Consider the following 17,245-nt stretch of genomic DNA (forward strand, 5'->3'; position numbering starts at 1 on the left):
CATCAGCTGATTAATTAGTCGGTTGATCGTTAGCTGTCTTGACGGCCTATGTGCGATCAGATGAGAGGACGGATAATGAGGGAATTGTCGCTCGATGGTTCTGGTTAATTAGTGTGACCTGAACCAGGGGCCATGTTAGAACAGTTGTTTATTCCACTGCTTCTAATGAGGAGGATTTTAGGCGCGGGTGATCTATTTGCAAAGCAGGATGCAGGGTTGTTTATGGACTGGCCTTGAAACTACCCATCCTTATTCTCTCTATAATGTTCCAATAATCTATCCGCAGGGACTAATGAAGTGTCTGTGGGGATAAAGATTTACTTTAAATAATGACCTTAGGATAGTTTGTGGTGTTTTGATTCCTAAATCCTTGATATAGTGATTTACAGCAGCTCTAGGACCCACTAGTGAGGTCCTATTTAGATTTAATGCTATTTCTTTATTATTCTACTGATAATACATGGCCCTGGAAGTCTGTGGGGGGTCTTTTAATAAGTGCGTCACTTTTTATCTTGGCTGCTGCTAAGGATTTAGCTTGGCAAATCCAATCTTTCCACACCGGCCTCTACAAGGGTGGGATATCAGCCCGAAAATAGGAAGCAAAAGCTAACAAACTAAAAGGTTGTTATGAAGATAAGTTGAGTGAGTGAGTGAGTTCACTGTTTTGGACGTAACAAAATGGATGTTATTTGTCAATACAGGAATACAAAGACAGCCAGACTAAGCTAACTCCTCAGATGAACGAAAGTTATTCCATAATTCATTAAAGGTTACCTATTATGCAAAATCCACTTCTTCATGTCTCTTCTACATCAACATGTGTCCCCTCTGTGTAAAGAGACTCTGAATGTTTCAGGAAAAAAGATTCTCTCTCTTTTTGTCCTGATCCATTTCTATAAAAACCTGTCTGAAAATGAGCTGATCAGATTTTGGCCACTTTATGATGTCATAAACAGAGGGGATTATGGGATGCTGCAATGAACTGTTTGGTGTTTGGAGCCAAACACTTCAGAGACATGTTTTGTATATATCTGAGACATTTTTATTATGGTAGTGAAACTGAAATATTTTAGGTTTGTTTAAGTTATTTGAAAAAACTATTCCTCACAACAATGAAACCTCCACCCCTCCACTCTTATCAAATTGGTACGGTCTAACTCCCATACACTTTAAAGCCTCCATGTGTAAAGCCTATTGGATGCTCTCACTTCCTGGTTTGCAGTTTGGACACCAGCAGGTAACAAGGAGTGGAGCTCATTCACAAACATTTTGGTTGCTAAAACTGAAATATAATCAATAAACTAATCTAAGTGGAATATAATAATGAATGAATTGAGATCTTATTTCATATACGATGTTACTGGTGACAGTACACATTGAAATGATCTGAAACTACTTATGTTTGCAGAGTAGCATGCTATACCCACATGTAAAGAATGCCATTAAAAGGCCAGGTGACAGACTCCAAACACTCAGTGGAAGCTGGGTTAGTAGCATACAGATTTGGGACATGAGAGTATATAATACAGGTACAGAAAGAGAGAAGTAAGGTGTCCCCAGACAGTCTAATGGCGCTTTTCCACTGCAGGGCCTCGCTCGGCTTAGTACGGTATGTCTAGGACTTGTTAGACCTTGTTAGGCCAGGCTCACTTTATGCAGCGTTTCCATTACAGTTTAGTAACTGGGGTAGTATCCATAGTAACGCAGTGTAGGCGGAGCCGTGACGTCATCTTCAATGCGAAACACAAAACCAAAATCAGCCGTTAGCTAGCTGTTAGCACTTAGAGCTCACATCTCCTCATATCTGTTCAGAAACTAGACAAAAGTTAAACAAGTACAAACCACAGACTGTCGGTGTCATGGCGAATACAGTCGCTGGTTTATTTATGTCTGTAGGCCGTTGTTGTGAGTGTGGACGGTCGGAGCATATACTGCGTTAGCTTAGCCGATCTCCATTCAGAAAACACGCATTTTAAAAGGCTTTTCGCCTGCCGTCTGTCTGCAGACTTGTCAAAGCATTAATTCATGGTTTTTACTAACCGGTATCAGTATATTGTTACTTCGGCATCATTTTTGAAACGTGTATTACAATTTTTAAATCACGGGCAAATATGTTCATTTTGTTGTAGTTGCCAGCGATTCTCTCTCTAGTTTAGCATACTCAGCCCGGTTGTTGGCCCGGAAAGAACCTCGATTTTGGAGAGCCAGAAAAACTGTGAAAAAGTACACGCTAGTGGAAACGCAACCAAAAACGGGCCGGGCACGGCACGCTTAAATCGCGCTGTAGTGGAAATGCACCATAAGCCTATAGCAGCAAAACTAGGGGCTGATTGAGCCAGCCCTAACTATAAGCTGTATCCAAAAGGAAAGTCTTAAGCCTACTCTAATGTAGAGGGTGTCTGCCCCCTTTTATTTGTAACAAAGGAAGTAAAAGATCTTCTTCCAACACTGTCTTTATAATAACACTGTCTTTAAATCACAAATATATCTAAGAAGGTAATATTCATACACAAAAGATTAACACATTGATTTTTAGCATTTGTTTTGTTATATTTCAATAAATATCATACACTAACCGCATGACACACTGAACTTTAGTGTCCTGTATGGCATTTTGTATTAGTGTACTCTTACCCTGCACCTGTACAGGCTTTGTTAACACTCTATTCTATCATTAGAATCAAAACAAACACAACATATATTATTCAGAAACGGGCAAATCTGCATAAGGAGTACTTTTACTTTTGGTACTTTAAGTATATTCTGATGCTAATACTTTAAAGGGATGGGTAGGCAAGAATGGAGAAACCAGCTCGAGTGCGCTAGAAAGTACACAGCCGAAAGAAATCTGCCACTTCCTTACAGAGCCCCTCCTCCAACACACACGAACGCGCACATGACCAATGAGGGCACGAGATAAGTTTGTGCACAGATGGAAGGCTGACAGGCAGGTAGGCCATCCAGTTATTTTAGCCAGGCCGGCTCAGATGATTCGTCGTGCTTTTTACAGCGCCACGGCTTCCACAGATGACATGTTTCTATATATTTATTGTCAAAGCATTTAATGTATTCATTGCTATCGGGATTTTAAGAGCATTCCATGGAATATAGCTAAAAGTGTTTCTGAAGTGAATTACCTATACCCTACCTTTTTAAGTAACATTTTGAATACAGAGTATTTCCTACACCCTGGTACCTGGTACTACGCTACTTAAGTACAAGATAAGAGTACTTCTACCACCTCTGTGGTGTATCCAAAGAAAAGAAAGAAGACACACAGTGCACAGGAACATGAACACACTGAACTCAACCCACGGTAAGCTTGCATCTGTCGTGCAGAGGCCGGGCTGTGCCTGCATGGCGCCCCAGAGATAATTGGTGTCCTTGGAGTTGAATAAGCTCATTCTAAAGCACCTCAGGCCCGTCCTAGTGTGTGACTGTCTATTGAATAATTGATTCTGAGAGGGAGGGGGCGGGCACTATCAGATCTGAGCATAATGACTTTATATAATTAGCACGCAGCGTTGAAGAAAAAAAAAACATTTGACTGGGAGTTTTTTTTTGTTGCAGAGGGAGGAGGCAGAGAGAGGAGGTTCAGTTCTCAGAGCCGCAGCCTGCAGACACACATGCTTCTGCTCTGACATCAGCGCAGATAAGACGCACAGCCTCTCCGGATCTCAGCACATCTCTCCTGCAGGCAAGGTGATACCCGGGGACGCTTTGCATCCATCCGCCGGGCTATTTTTATTCATTTTAAGACCCAGAAAACGCTTCTCTGTGGCGGTTTTTCCTCTCTTTGGAGTAATGAGTCGCGAAGTTTGAGCCCCTGTTTCCCATCGCTCTCGGGGTCTTATCTCCTGTTGGTGGATTGTTGTTTTCCACAGAAAGCATGGTGCTGGACAAGGAGGAGAGTAAGTACTGAGCGCTGAGATAGTGCCTTTCTGTTCAGCGGTTACTCCCCCTCTCTATGTAGGACAGCAGCCAGGGTTTACTGAACGGTTGTGTGTAACTCTGCTACAAGACTGAATTAACATTGAGATGTCAGAACAATTATTTGAACGTCAGATAGTCTGTGAAATACTTTTATTTAGATGAATAATGACGCTGTGTACCAACAGGAAACTACAGCTGTGTTCTTATTATGGTTTTATGTCGTCCTCGATATGTTATTATTTCACTCTGATATAGATCTATGTTTCAATAAAGTGAAAGTGAAGACATTATGTAGTCCAGCTATGACCTTTAACACATTTTTCCAAGTGTTATTGTCCTATTTAGGGTTTAGCCGTTTGCATTAACTGTGATTTAATGTGTGCTATTCCACCGTGACTTTATTATGTATAACATGTTTTCATAGCATTGTATCTCCAGTGGTGAAATACAACAAGTACTGTACTTAGGTAAAGTACAAGTACCTCAATTATTTACTTGAGTATTTTCACATTATGCCACTTTATACCTACTGTATGCTCCCCTACATTATGTGTTGCATATTTCATTAAGTTTTAAAACCAAGCAGTAAAAACGAAATGTGAAGCATTGCATCATTTTCAAAGAAATGTATCAATTAACATTTTTTTCTAAATCAATAATACATTCATATATATTGTTTGTTTGTTTGTTTATAGCCTTTATTTAACCAGGTGAAAGCCCCTTGAGATCAACATATCTCTTTTTCAAGGGTGACCTGCAGATTGTTATAGTTTAAGCTACCCAGTAGTATATCAAGTAATTGAAATAAGCACCACTTTTATCATCAATAATTATAGTATGGTGCCTAAATTCTGCACAATGGGTTATTTTACTTTTCGTACTTAAAGTGTATTTTGATGGTAATACTTTTCCTTAAATACAATATTAAATGCTGGACATTTAATTGTAACTGAGTATTTGTACACTGTAGTATTAGTACTTTTACTCATGTAAACAATCTGATTAGTTCTTCCATTGATCTGATCTCCTGTGTGAAGCTTTCTTTGATTCCTATTTTCAATATCCTTAGAGTGGTTTATCATGATCAGCTTTCTGATTGTCCTCTCCAATCTTTGTCTCCCTGCTGTTTGAATCCTCCAGGTGTGTCTCTCGTGTCCCTCCAGTCCAGAGAGAAACCTCGAGGATGTGCCGGCTGTAACGGCAGGATCCGGGACCGCTTCATGCTGCAGGCGCTGGACCGGTTCTGGCACGAGGACTGTCTGAAGTGCTCCTGCTGCGACTGCCGCCTGGGCCGCGTCGGATCCACGCTCTACACCCGGGCCAACCTCATCCTCTGCCGCAGGGACTACCTCAGGTAACATCAACATTCAGAGGCTTTATTCTCTTATTGCTGTTAGTGTACAGTTTATTATTATGCTGCTGTGTTTATTGTATTTTTGTAACTCTGGCACAAGTATTTCCTTCAGGATAAATAAAGTCCTCTTGTCCTATCTTATGCACCGCAGATACAGTGTAGTTATGGCAATGCAAATCTTAAATCCCAGGCTCCTCCTTCATCAATGGGAAATATATATATATGACATAAACAACGAAAACAATAAGAAGAAACAGAGAATTCTGCAACTGACCAATGTGCCGGCATAAGAAGCAAACTATATACATGTCAAAGAGAATAGGATGAGCTAAAAACAGAATGAAAAAGTGAATACTGTACAAGCATAAAAAACTGCTTATTGTAGTAATAAATTACATTTGAAATGCGAACAGATGAAAGCTTATGAAGCCCTCTACAGGTGCATCTGGACTTTAAGGACCAAATGTTTATCAATGACTCACCCTGAACGACTAATTCTTGAAGAAATCTTTGTTTTTCTTCCATGCTTCTACGATACACGAAGGATCCAAAAATGTAGAAGAGTCGTGGTGAATAGAAGTAAATGGCGGCTGCTTTTAACAACAGCAGAACTCTATACAAATATTTGTTCACCAACTCTCACACCACTTAAGGCTAAACTGTTTAATCCAGGGCTTATTTATGCAGTCCTATGCTTACTACTTCCCAAACACATGCATTTTAACGTAAACCCTTGCTAATTGAAACACTTTTCCTGCAGAAGTTAATTCACTGTAAAGGCATGCAAGAAAAGTTGTGTTTGAGAATTCAAGGTAACACTGGGTTAGTAATTGATATATATATGTTCTTGTTGGGGGTGAAGAATTCCTTTCAAGATATAAAAGAAATCCAGCTTGAAAACAAATCTTAAAAACTGCTGTTGCCATCATAGAAGCGAAGTGCTGAGTTTGCAGTATGTTAAATAATGTTAAAGTAGATACAGTATCAGATTGAAAGAGCTAGATCCACTCAGGATAAACAGCCTGATATTGTAGGATATTAGAGAGACTGTAGGAACAGAGATTTTAATTTGAATCTGAGAGCCACCTATTTACCACCCAGCAGAAACTGAAAAATGAAAGCGTGCAGATTTGGAACTTGTACAAGGACAGCTGTAGACACGAGTGAGAGGTCAATGTTTTACATGAGAAACAAAGACATTTATGCATGTACCGTTTCAACACCACAGCTTTCAGTTAACTCCTTGAACATAAACGACCCTTACTATCTTTTGTCAACTCAGATTAAACGCTGCTGAACCTTCAGGCTAATTTAGGAAAGCTTTTTTTTCTCACAGGGTGTGTCCTGTTTCTGAGAGATTTTACACAACAAGTCAAAGCAAGTTTTACCCGTGATTTTAATAAGCTTGATTCATCACACTGGGACTCTGCAGGTTGTATTGAAGTCCTTAATGGACTCAGTATTAACGTTTTCATCTTATAATACCTGCAGGGTTTAACTTGTGTTGTTGTTGGACGTGTGGTTGGCTGCGGGATTCGTATTAAAACGAAAGCATTTTGCAAACCTCTGCTCTGCTTTCTATCATAATCGATTCTTTTAACTGACCTTTGATGCAAATTTGTTGACATTAAAAGTTTAAAATCTAAAGAAACAAGACAATATATGGCGAAGCTAACACAAAGTAAGTAGAGAAACACTCATTTAGTATTGCAATAATCCCATGCTTTTAACATGTTGAGGAATAGTTTCAAACTTTTTGGGAAATGCATTAATTTGCTTTATTTCAGCGAGTTGGATCAGAAGTTTTTCCATGTTGTGCAGTAATTATGAAACTCCAGCCGGTACTCAGTTAGCTTAGCTTAGCATAAAGACTGTGGAGGCGTGTGGCGCAGTGGGTTAGTGTGTTGGGATCAGGGGAGCACAGGTTCAAACCCCACTGCAGTCAGCATGTCGTTGTGTCCCTGAGACACTTCACCCCAAATGGCTCCTGTGGGGATTGCCCACAGTATTGAGTATGTAAGTCTCTTTGGATAAAAGTGTCTGACAAGTGACATGTATGTAATGTAATGACTGAAAAGAGAGGGAAGCAGCTAGCGTCGGGTCTGTTTATCCCCATTTAAAGGGGGGGTTATTTCTTGGACTGTTTTGGCCAGGATCAGTAAATTCCTGGAGTCTCTTTTCTGAATTGTAATGTTTTTGCCTGTCCTCGTAAAACTAAACCGAATCCTCAATTACTATTTGAGGGAGACATTTTCTGTCCTGGATTATTGATTGATAATATAAGTGTATGAGGTGAATACCTGAGTTTGTGTCCAGTTTGAAACCATGCCTCAATATTCACTTACAGTACATTATTATTTATACACCCTCAAGGTAACTGACGTAACAACCTCCTTTTTAAAACCCAATTCACGATTTTTTGGCTTACCTAACAAAGTAGTTTTGTGGCATTTATATTTAGTTTTCGTCCAATTTGCATTGCTCACCATGAGTTTAAAAATGGCGACCTTAATCCGGGACATATTTTGTTTAATTTTAGCAGTTTAATTGCATAGGGATGTAATTATGTAGGAGATAGGGTTGCATTTTAACACCGTGTTAAACAAACAAGACACATAATGATTTCTTTAGGGATCATTACAGGTGCCTGTAAGCCGATGTTGTTAGCCTTAGAGAAGGGAGGCTGTTATCCCCTGTCCTTTACGCTTAAATAAGCTAAGCTAACTGTCTCCTGACTCCATGTTTATTAGTATCATGTTCCTAAGTTCTGGTTAACTGTATCTTTAAGTACATTTGTCGTAGTTAAGAACATATCCCTTGGGAGTGTCTGTCTGAATTATCTTCCACTTTAATGGGGGCAGGAGGTCCATAACACTTCACACACTCTTAAGAAACTCTTCAGATAAAGATCAATGTTTAAGATTGTCTAAACTCCATCTCTAATGCCTGTGGATCGCCGCAAATGAATGTATGTTTTAAATACAATGCAGTGTTTTGACCATGGACACCACTTTCTCACAAACCCAAACGCCGGCTGTAACGGCCCCTCTGAGTTATGTAGCCTTCCTTTTCTTGCCTGAAATAACGACGTCTGGTGTCAGGTCAGCAGGAGAACTCCTGATATCTCAGCCACATTGCTGAACTCATGTGTTAGTCTCATGTACAATCCAGCTGGATTTGGTTGGAGCTAAGTCTCTCATTAGCTGCGCTGCACTTAAGAGACTAAAACCCCTTTTGACAGTTAAATTGGCTAGATTGCCTCCTGTTTTCCTCATCATCGCGAAGGGTGCAGACCAAAAGCCTTTGAAGAGCAGGATTAAAACCATGTGATTTCTTTTAATTGGACCATTAGTAAAGAATTAGCATTGAGCTGCGTAGCCTCGTTAAGGAGGAGGAAAAAACCCCACCAGGTGCTCAGGACTCGGCCTCGTTAGATCAGAACATTTCTCTTAATTAGGACTCGCTTTTGTTCCCGCGTTGGTCACTCGTTTGATGACGTTCTTTCATTTGTCGTCCCGAGCTCTGGGAGACACATGCTCTCTCTCTCCACCCTGCTTTTTTCAGGGATGTCATTGTTCATAGCTAGTCCTCCCAAAACCCCCTTTTCATCTACTGGAATATGGCAGTGGTGGAAAAAGTATTCAGATTCTTCACTTGAGTAAAGTATTAATACCACATTGTTAAAATACTCAACTTCAAGTACAAGTTCTGCTTCGAGAATGGTAAAAGTAAAGTATTCAAGTAGGATTAAAGTATTAGGTGTAAAACTATTTTTCGGAAGGGGATGAATAGGAATATTTTTTGTCTGTTCGGGGGCTTGAACCGGCAATCCTTCAACTCCCAGTCCAAGCCCCTACTGACTGAACCACTGCCCGACATTTTCTAAAGATATTTAAATATGTTAAATCAAAAGCAGCAAATCTTCACAATTAAAAGCTAGAAATGTGAAATGTTTTTGAACAAAAACTATTGTAATTCTAATTAATTTCCTGTTGTAGTCCAAAATTGTAGTATAAAATGAAAATATTCGGGTAACATTCAAGTACCTCAAGTACAGTACCTGAGTAAATGTACTTGGTTACTTACCACCACTGGAGCATAAGATTTGTAATGTTCATCGTCAGACCCTTGAGAGCTGTTTGTTTGTTCTTCTGGAGGTGAATGGGAGGTGAAGCAATCTGCAGCTGGTCAGCTCTGAGTCACAGAGCATTCAAACACAACACAGGGTTTGTTCTCAGGTAGCTTGAGGACAATACGTTCAAATGTGTTGGATGAATTTGTTAGTTTCAGAAGAGTGTCTGTAATAAGGGCGGACTAAAGCCCCCATGTGGCACTTCAATAAGTGACATTTCCATATAAAACTTGACATTTTCATATCAGTGAATCCTATTTTGGCTGCTCTCTATCAGCAGCTGATATCATGGAAAAATGATATCCAGCTTGCGAAAGCTATTACATTTGAAACAGAAATCCCCTGGTTCACAGCAAGTGAAGCATTTAAAGTCTCCTGCAGCAACAACAGAAATGTGTTTATAAAAGATCTTTGAAAATCCTGCATTACTGAGTCCATCGTTTCAACATGTGAGCGTTCACACTCAGATTATTCTGCATTTCTAACACTTTAATCACATCATGTAGACCAATGGAGCCTCAATTAGCCATGCTCACATACCTTTCCAAAAATGTTCTACATGTGACTCCAGCTCTCTCTGAAACATGCACAAATACGCATTACGTGAAAGCACGAATGCTTATTTATAATATGTCGAATATCAATAATTGATACATGTCTGCAGCCCAGATGTGTTCGCTGTACTGGCTGAATGAAAGGAAGGAAGATTAAAGTTCCTAGCAGGCAGCTAACGATGCTAACAGCAAAAACAGGGATGCTATTAAACAAAGCTATTTTATGATGACTTTGAAATGTTGTACATGCGTGATTCTTGCTGTTCTGAATTTGTATTGATTGCACTTTTTTAGTTGCTCTGGACAAAAGTGTCACCTAAATTAATCAGAATTGTTTTTGTTCGTCCCGCAGCGGGAACACGTATAGTGCGGATTATAGGAGAAGACTTGCATATGATGTAAAAAGTAGGGCTGCTCAATTAATCGTATTTTAATCGCAATTACGATTATGGCTTGCAACGATTACGAAAACAACGTAATCGAAATATAATGATTATTTTTTTACTATTCATTTCTTTTTTCTTTCAGTTGAGTTATACTTAAAGTTCAGGGTAATCAACTGTTAAAAACATACTGTTAAAAAAAAAATTCTCCAATAAATTGATGTTTTCAAAGTAAATGGATAATCGTTGTTAATAATCGTGATATCAATTATTGACCCAAATAATCGAGATTATGATTTTTGCCATAATCGAGCAGCCCTAGTAAAAAGTCAAGCCCACGTTACTACAATTATAAAAAATAATTTTCAAAAACAAGTAGTAGCAGTATTTAACATAGGAAATGTAAAGTAATGTTATCTCTGAGCGGCCGTTGGCTAGCTAGCACAGCTAATAAACTCGGACTCGCATGCATGCGGGGCCAGACTAGCTTTAAAATGTAAACAAAGCACAAAGAAGCTTGTATTACAAAACAAAACAATCCCTTCAACGCCTCAAACTAATTAAAATAGAAAGCAAAACCGCCCCACAGTTTTCTTGAAAACATTTGTATTTCGGGGGCGACTGTGGCTGTGATAATCATAACGAGTCATCACAACCTTTTTGGTTTGAAGTCAAATGTCTCCACAACTACTGGATAGATTGCTTTGATATGTGGTTCATACTAATTCCCCAAAGGAAATGTATCCTACTCCTACTCAGAATTACAACTGAGGGGCTATAGGGAATGTTTCCTCCCGCTTGGCTGCTCTTAATTACGTACAACATTCATACAATATGATGCAAGCTCTGCATTAGCAGCAGCAGCAATAACCCATCAATAATCTGTAGGAAATGCAGTTGTTGAGCAACTTTTCTGCTGTTATTTCAGTGTCTTTATCCCTCTTTAGCTCTTGGGTGAAATGTATTTTAAGTGCGCCCAGACTACAGGTCTGCTTGTCGCCCTCTTCCCTCTCAGGCTCTTCGGGGTGACGGGGAACTGTGCAGCCTGCAGTAAGCTGATCCCTGCCTTTGAGATGGTGATGAGAGCCAGAGACAACGTCTACCATTTAGACTGCTTCGCCTGTCAACTCTGCCGCCAGAGGTAAGATTAGGGTAGCAATTAGCCGGGGAGATCAAATTCAGTTGACTTATCTTCGAGGTGCACTAGTGAGTGAGCTCACCGGTCATTACGAGCATACCAGCGATGCATTGTAAGCAGAAAGTTTACTGCACTTTTAAACCCTGTCGGAGTTAAAGATGGTTAATCAGCAAGCAATCATGCAAGATTAATTTGGCCTGAGATGCTCCACTGGGAACTCATGATTCAGATCCATATTTCTATATTCCCTCTCTGCAGATTCTGCGTGGGAGACAAGTTTTTCCTCAAGAACAACATGATCCTGTGCCAGCTGGACTACGAAGGAGGCCATCTTAATGGCAGCACGGAGAGGCAATGAGAGGTAATATTCAGATGTCGATGAGTTACGGTCTCGGCAGCTGCTCTGACAGCTTGAACTAAAACATGCACCGGGATATCTGGAAGATATACAAGTGAGCTCACAAAGCTCATCCCAAATATGACCATATGTAGACATCAAACCCAGAGGCTGCGGACACTATCATCCATGTGAAGCATATTATCTTTGAAGAAGCATTACGTTTAGTCTGGATGTTCAGTTGGAAGGTGATGAATGAATCTATATTTGCCGACATCTAAAGCTCATATAAAGAAGGCTTAGAATCAGATGTGTCTAATTTATTACTGCTTTAAGATCTAGCCTGTCCCCTATAATCCGCTCAATGAAATGGTTATGACACAAAGAGTAAACTCGTACAGATAATGACCCGACTCTGCAGCTTGACAGCGGTCAATATGTGTTCTCCCTTGAAGAATCCCATGCTGAGGCTGGATGGATAAATACGAATGTAAAATATGCAGTTTTTCTACGGAGATGAAATATTTCAAAACAGTTGCCTCTCATTGGAAGCCAATGATTTGCCTACAGTTTTACATATGAATAGAAAGCCTTCTTCATAAGCAGAGAAATACATCAGATAGGAGAGAGCAGTCGTTGGCTGTGAGGGCAGATGTGAGAAGGGTGAAAGCAAGTGCAGCAGACTCCACACAATCCTCAATTAAAAAGGTTTCAGGGTTCAAAGACCAGAAGCCCTCTCTATCATTATGATACTAACAGGCAGGGTTCGTACGGTCATTACAAACCTGGAAAAGTCATGGAAATTCAAAAAGCTAATTCCAGGCCCTGGAAAGGTTTTGGAAAACAATGTTTTTCCCAAAGCTTTGGAAAAGTCATGGAAATGTAAGTAAAGTTGCATCAAACATAATTTATATTTTATCTAATCGCCGAAATAGTATTACTGTAACGATAATAAATACTGTATCGTATAGTAATGAAACATAAAATGGCATTTAACTGTCGAGGTATTTTGCTGGAGAGAGATTTTAGTTGCTTTAGCCTGTGGAAGCTACTAAGTACTATTTGTTTTAGACATGTTTCATATGCAGACCTTATTTTCCTGTTCCATGTTAAAATAAACCATTTTCAGTGGCACCGCTGAGAAAGAGTAATTTGTTTGGTCATGGAAGTTCATTGGTGAAAAAGTGTATGAACCCTGAACAGTCCAACTCCACTTCATATCATTCAAAACACCACGCTGGACAACGGATGTGGAAGTGGTGACTTTTACCATTTTTGCTGGCTTCCAGAGTTAATGTTTAAAAAGCTTTTTAGAAAACTATTTCACCTTTTATCATAAAAATCATGACACATTTCACCTTCACCAACTCTGGAGGTTTCATTACATTTTATGATTAACTGAGGTGCGAAATGAAGCATCTTTAAATGTCATTCGCTGTATATTTTCTTTGGACAGCGTTAAATGGAAGTCTCCTTTTTATAAATGTGGCTCCAGTGAAGGTTTCCTGGATCCAGACGCCGAATCTCTTTCCAACTCTTCTCTCAAGACTCAAATAGCTCTGTTGATCTTGGATGTTCTTGTAGATTTATATAAGCTTTTGTCAAAATACTTTTAAATGTGGCCACTGGACCACTGCTTTTTATATATGTCTACTTTGCTTGGTTCCTGCCCTTCTTTGATGACAGAGTAACTTGTCTGACCTGACCTTCAGGGTTAGATGAGGATAGAGAATTAACATAATGATATGAACAATCTGACTCTGCATTAGAAATAACATTTTAATTAATAAAACAACATGTAAGGTTTCCTTGTGCTTGACAAGACTTTTGATTCTACTGTCAACTTTTATTCAACACTATAACTTGATTTAATCAGGTAGTTTTTAATAGAATAAATACAATAAAATATGGGTCTTCAGGGTGACTGCGGGGTCTTAAAAGTTGATCAATCAATTTAGCGAAAATGAAGGCTATTTAAAAGTATTAAAGGGCATTTTCCAAGGTATTACATTTTGTAGCTTGTTTTCAATAAGTATATAAATTGTCCAAAGAGGTTGTATTCTACAGTCTGCCTGAATGTAATCATTGCGTAGGTGTGTAGTGTGGTTCTTTGTAATTTATTTATGGCATCCCGTTGGATTTGACGTCATCTGAACAGGACATCGCACGCTCACTGCTTGATAGCGCGCGAAGGTCAGTTTATGCCGGTTGTTAAACAACATCGTTATGGGGAAATGCAAGTTTGCGTCCAAATGGTTGGAAGATAAGGAGGAAGGACAATCAATACTGTGTATAGTAAAGTGTGTCGCCAAGGTAACCGGTTAGAACTCCAAGTGGCGATGAGGTCTTAAAATGTATGGAAAGGGTCTTAAAAAAGGTCTTAAAAGATTTTACATTTGACTTCAGGATTCCTGCATATACCCTGGTCTTTAATAACCTCAGATAGGAACATTTTAGAGAGGCCCTTTTGTTCCTGTAGTGAGCATAATATCTCCTCTTTAAGGGGAGTAATGAACACAGCCTGATGTTGAGAGTGAAAGATTTTGCAAACATATGACTGTAAACACTAGAAGATGCAAGATTAGTGTGACATGTGGTTACAATGAACTTATCTATAGCGACAGCAGGAAACAAACAAAGTCGCTGAGAGGCTGATGCCGGGCCTGTTTGATGTTGTATGACATGCTAAAAACGAGTACTTGCTGAGATCAAAACTCTGTTGAATTGTAATGTAGTTTAATAAAAAATATGCGGCGATCAGACATAGACATTGTAATAATAATGATCAAAGCAATCATAAGTCTTGCGGTCAACAAAAAGTCCCTGTGTCACCCTCTCTTCCACACAGGTGAACAGGATTATAATCATGTATAATCATATAATCCATGTGACCCAAGCCAACCAATCAATAGTGATCAAACAAATATCTTATATTAAAACAAAACACATTACTATACACGTTTCATGGCTCCTACACTATCTAAGACCTTTTCGTGAACCACCCTCACATTTGAAGGGGTGTGGGTGTATATTTCTTGGCAGAAGTCTGTTTATTATAAGTTATTCAATGCCTGCAGTTCTGCCAAGACTATTGTATACATATAGGTCAAACAGAGAATTTCCAAACAAAGATAACGTTGTAAAATGCAGTTTATACGTCCATTGTATGTCTTGGCTTACAGTGGTTCCAACTTATGTAAGACCCTTTCATGTAAAACTGTCATACTTTGAGTTTTATATTGCCTTTTGTCCTGGAAATCTAAAAAGAAATTGTATTTAGTGTGTATTTCCAAAGGAGGAAAATATATATATATTTTTATTGGAAGTGCCCTTGCATTTCATTTTTTACATGACATTGCATTTAGCTGATTTACAATAAGTGCATTCTACCAACAAAATACAAACTTGAAGAAAACAGAATCATATAAGTACATCAGGTTTCATAGAGCCAAACCATTTCAAGTGCTACTCAACTGGCTTTAGATAAGCCTTTATTAGTATATAAGTGCTTTGTTAGTATATAAGTGCTCTGTTAGTCATTCTATCGCTCGAAGTGGAGTTGAAAGAGATGAGTTTTCAGTTTACGCCGGAAGATGTGTAAGCTTTCTGCTGTCCTGATGTCAATGGGGAGCTCATTCCACCATTTTGGAGCCAGGATAGCAAACCCACGTGTTTTTGCTGATGGGAACTTGGGTCCCCCTCGCAGTATTTATTTATTTATTCATAGAAGGACCATTCATACAAATCTCAGCAAAGAGAATAGATGCAATATGCCAGATTATAGCTAATGGCTAATTTCCACCTGTGGTCCAGTGCGGGGGCAGCGAGCTGTTTGGCTGATGCAGAGCGGAGTGCACGTGCTGGGGTGTACGGTTTAACCAGGTCCTGGATGTAGGAAGGACCAGATCCATTCACAGCATGGTACGGTAGTACCAGTGTCTTGAAGTGGATTCTAGCAGTTACCGGAAGCCAGTGAAGGGAGCGGAGGAGCGGGGGGGTGTGGGAGAATTTAGGAAGGTTGAAGACCAGACGAGCCGCTGCATTCTGGAGGAGCTTGCCAACCATTCATTCATAATGCAGCACAATGTAGGAGAAAAAGTGCTTTTGTAGGATGTGTTTATTCTTTTAATTATCATTATTAGTTGTTTGGACTGCACATTGTACATCACTTCTGGCAATTGTCACCTGGGTGTGGTCTCTTGGTACTTAGTTTTCCTATTTAAAAGTATAAGGGCTGTTTTTAAACTATCAAGGTAAACTAGTCTATGCTTTACTGATAGCTTTTTTATTTAACATTTTCAACTTCAGCACAGATTATTGTTCAGCATGTCACAGTAAAGAGCCTTTTATTGACTTCTTATTGGAAGTTTAGTCGCTAAACACAATTTATTTAGATTTCTGCAATGATTATTTAACTGCTGCACATGCGTCTGATTATATGTTCCTATTAACCCTTTAACATCACATGTTGTTCTCTATCCTCTGCAGATCAGAACAGGAAGACTCTGAGCCAGTTGGACTCTAAATCTCAGAGTCTTCATCAGCTTCCTGTTTCAAACTGAAGCATGTGTGGAAACAAAACTGATGGGACAAGTTTCTCTTGATTGAACTCTTTATTGAAGAGCTGCTGGTGGAAACTCCCCTGAAAACTTTCTGATCTAACGGACCTGAGATTCACAGAGGAAGTGAAAATAGAATCAGGAGGATATTTCATGATGATTCTGCTTCTTTTTTTTTAAACATTCAACAAATAATTTCTGTTCACCACACTGAAATAAGAGACGAATGGAGGCAAGCCGCACATAGCATCAAGCAAGTCATCCATCACAGAGAAAATGCTAAGTTGTCTTTTTTAGACTTCTCTCTGATTGTGAGTCAATGAACTGTCCTCTGTGGTGAACCTCGCCCATCTGGCACGAAGGAAGCCGCAAAACAAATGAAAACATATTCCCAAATGCTGTAAAAAATACAGTTCAACATCGGAGGAGGATCCACTGCTTCTTCAGAGATGAGTGCTGCTTCAGATCTCAAGGGTTGCCTTCTTTACTCATTAAACTGAATTTTGATTTCAGTCGTGTGCTCATTATTTATACCATGCGATCACTCAAAAATAATTGTTAAAGACATTTTTACAAAAGATCTAAATAGTTTCAATAATAATTTTGACGGTAATTAATAATCGATTTAATTCTAAAGTGTTACAGAAACTGCTTATTACAATTCAATGATCTAATGTTACTAAGACGACTTGATCAGGTTGCCTTTGTTGAACATGTATTTTACTTGAGTCTTTTCATGCCAATTTTACTTCTACTAACCCAAAAATATAACAATATAATATATACTATTTTAAGTATTGTTTTAAGGGGCATTTGTTTGCTTTGAGTACACACAGTCATAACATAACAGTGTAG

The 17,245-nt window shown here is 39.1% G+C and overlaps 1 protein-coding gene across 2 annotated transcripts; it reads left to right on the forward strand.

Annotated features, from left to right (window-relative positions):
• The first annotated feature begins 2,840 nt into the window (after positions 1-2,840).
• LOC307039650 (rhombotin-1-like) lies at positions 2,841-17,203 on the forward strand. 2 transcript variants are annotated; one of them, XM_079681914.1, is made up of 5 exons: positions 2,841-3,316; positions 5,074-5,287; positions 11,372-11,497; positions 11,753-11,855; positions 16,320-17,203. In XM_079681914.1, exons 1-4 carry the CDS (start codon positions 3,292-3,294, stop codon positions 11,850-11,852), a joined length of 465 nt encoding a protein of 154 aa, XP_079538040.1. In that variant the 5' UTR covers positions 2,841-3,291; the 3' UTR covers positions 11,853-11,855; positions 16,320-17,203. The 2 variants fall into 2 exon arrangements, with proteins under 2 accessions (XP_079538040.1, XP_079538041.1); XM_079681915.1 differs by lacking the exon at positions 2,841-3,316 and adding an exon at positions 3,720-3,911 and having other exon boundaries at positions 16,320-17,202.
• The last annotated feature ends 42 nt before the right edge of the window (positions 17,204-17,245 follow it).

Source organism: Notothenia rossii (assembly GCF_949606895.1).
Source record: "Notothenia rossii genome assembly, chromosome: 5".
NCBI classification, from domain to species: Eukaryota; Metazoa; Chordata; class Actinopteri; order Perciformes; family Nototheniidae; genus Notothenia; species Notothenia rossii.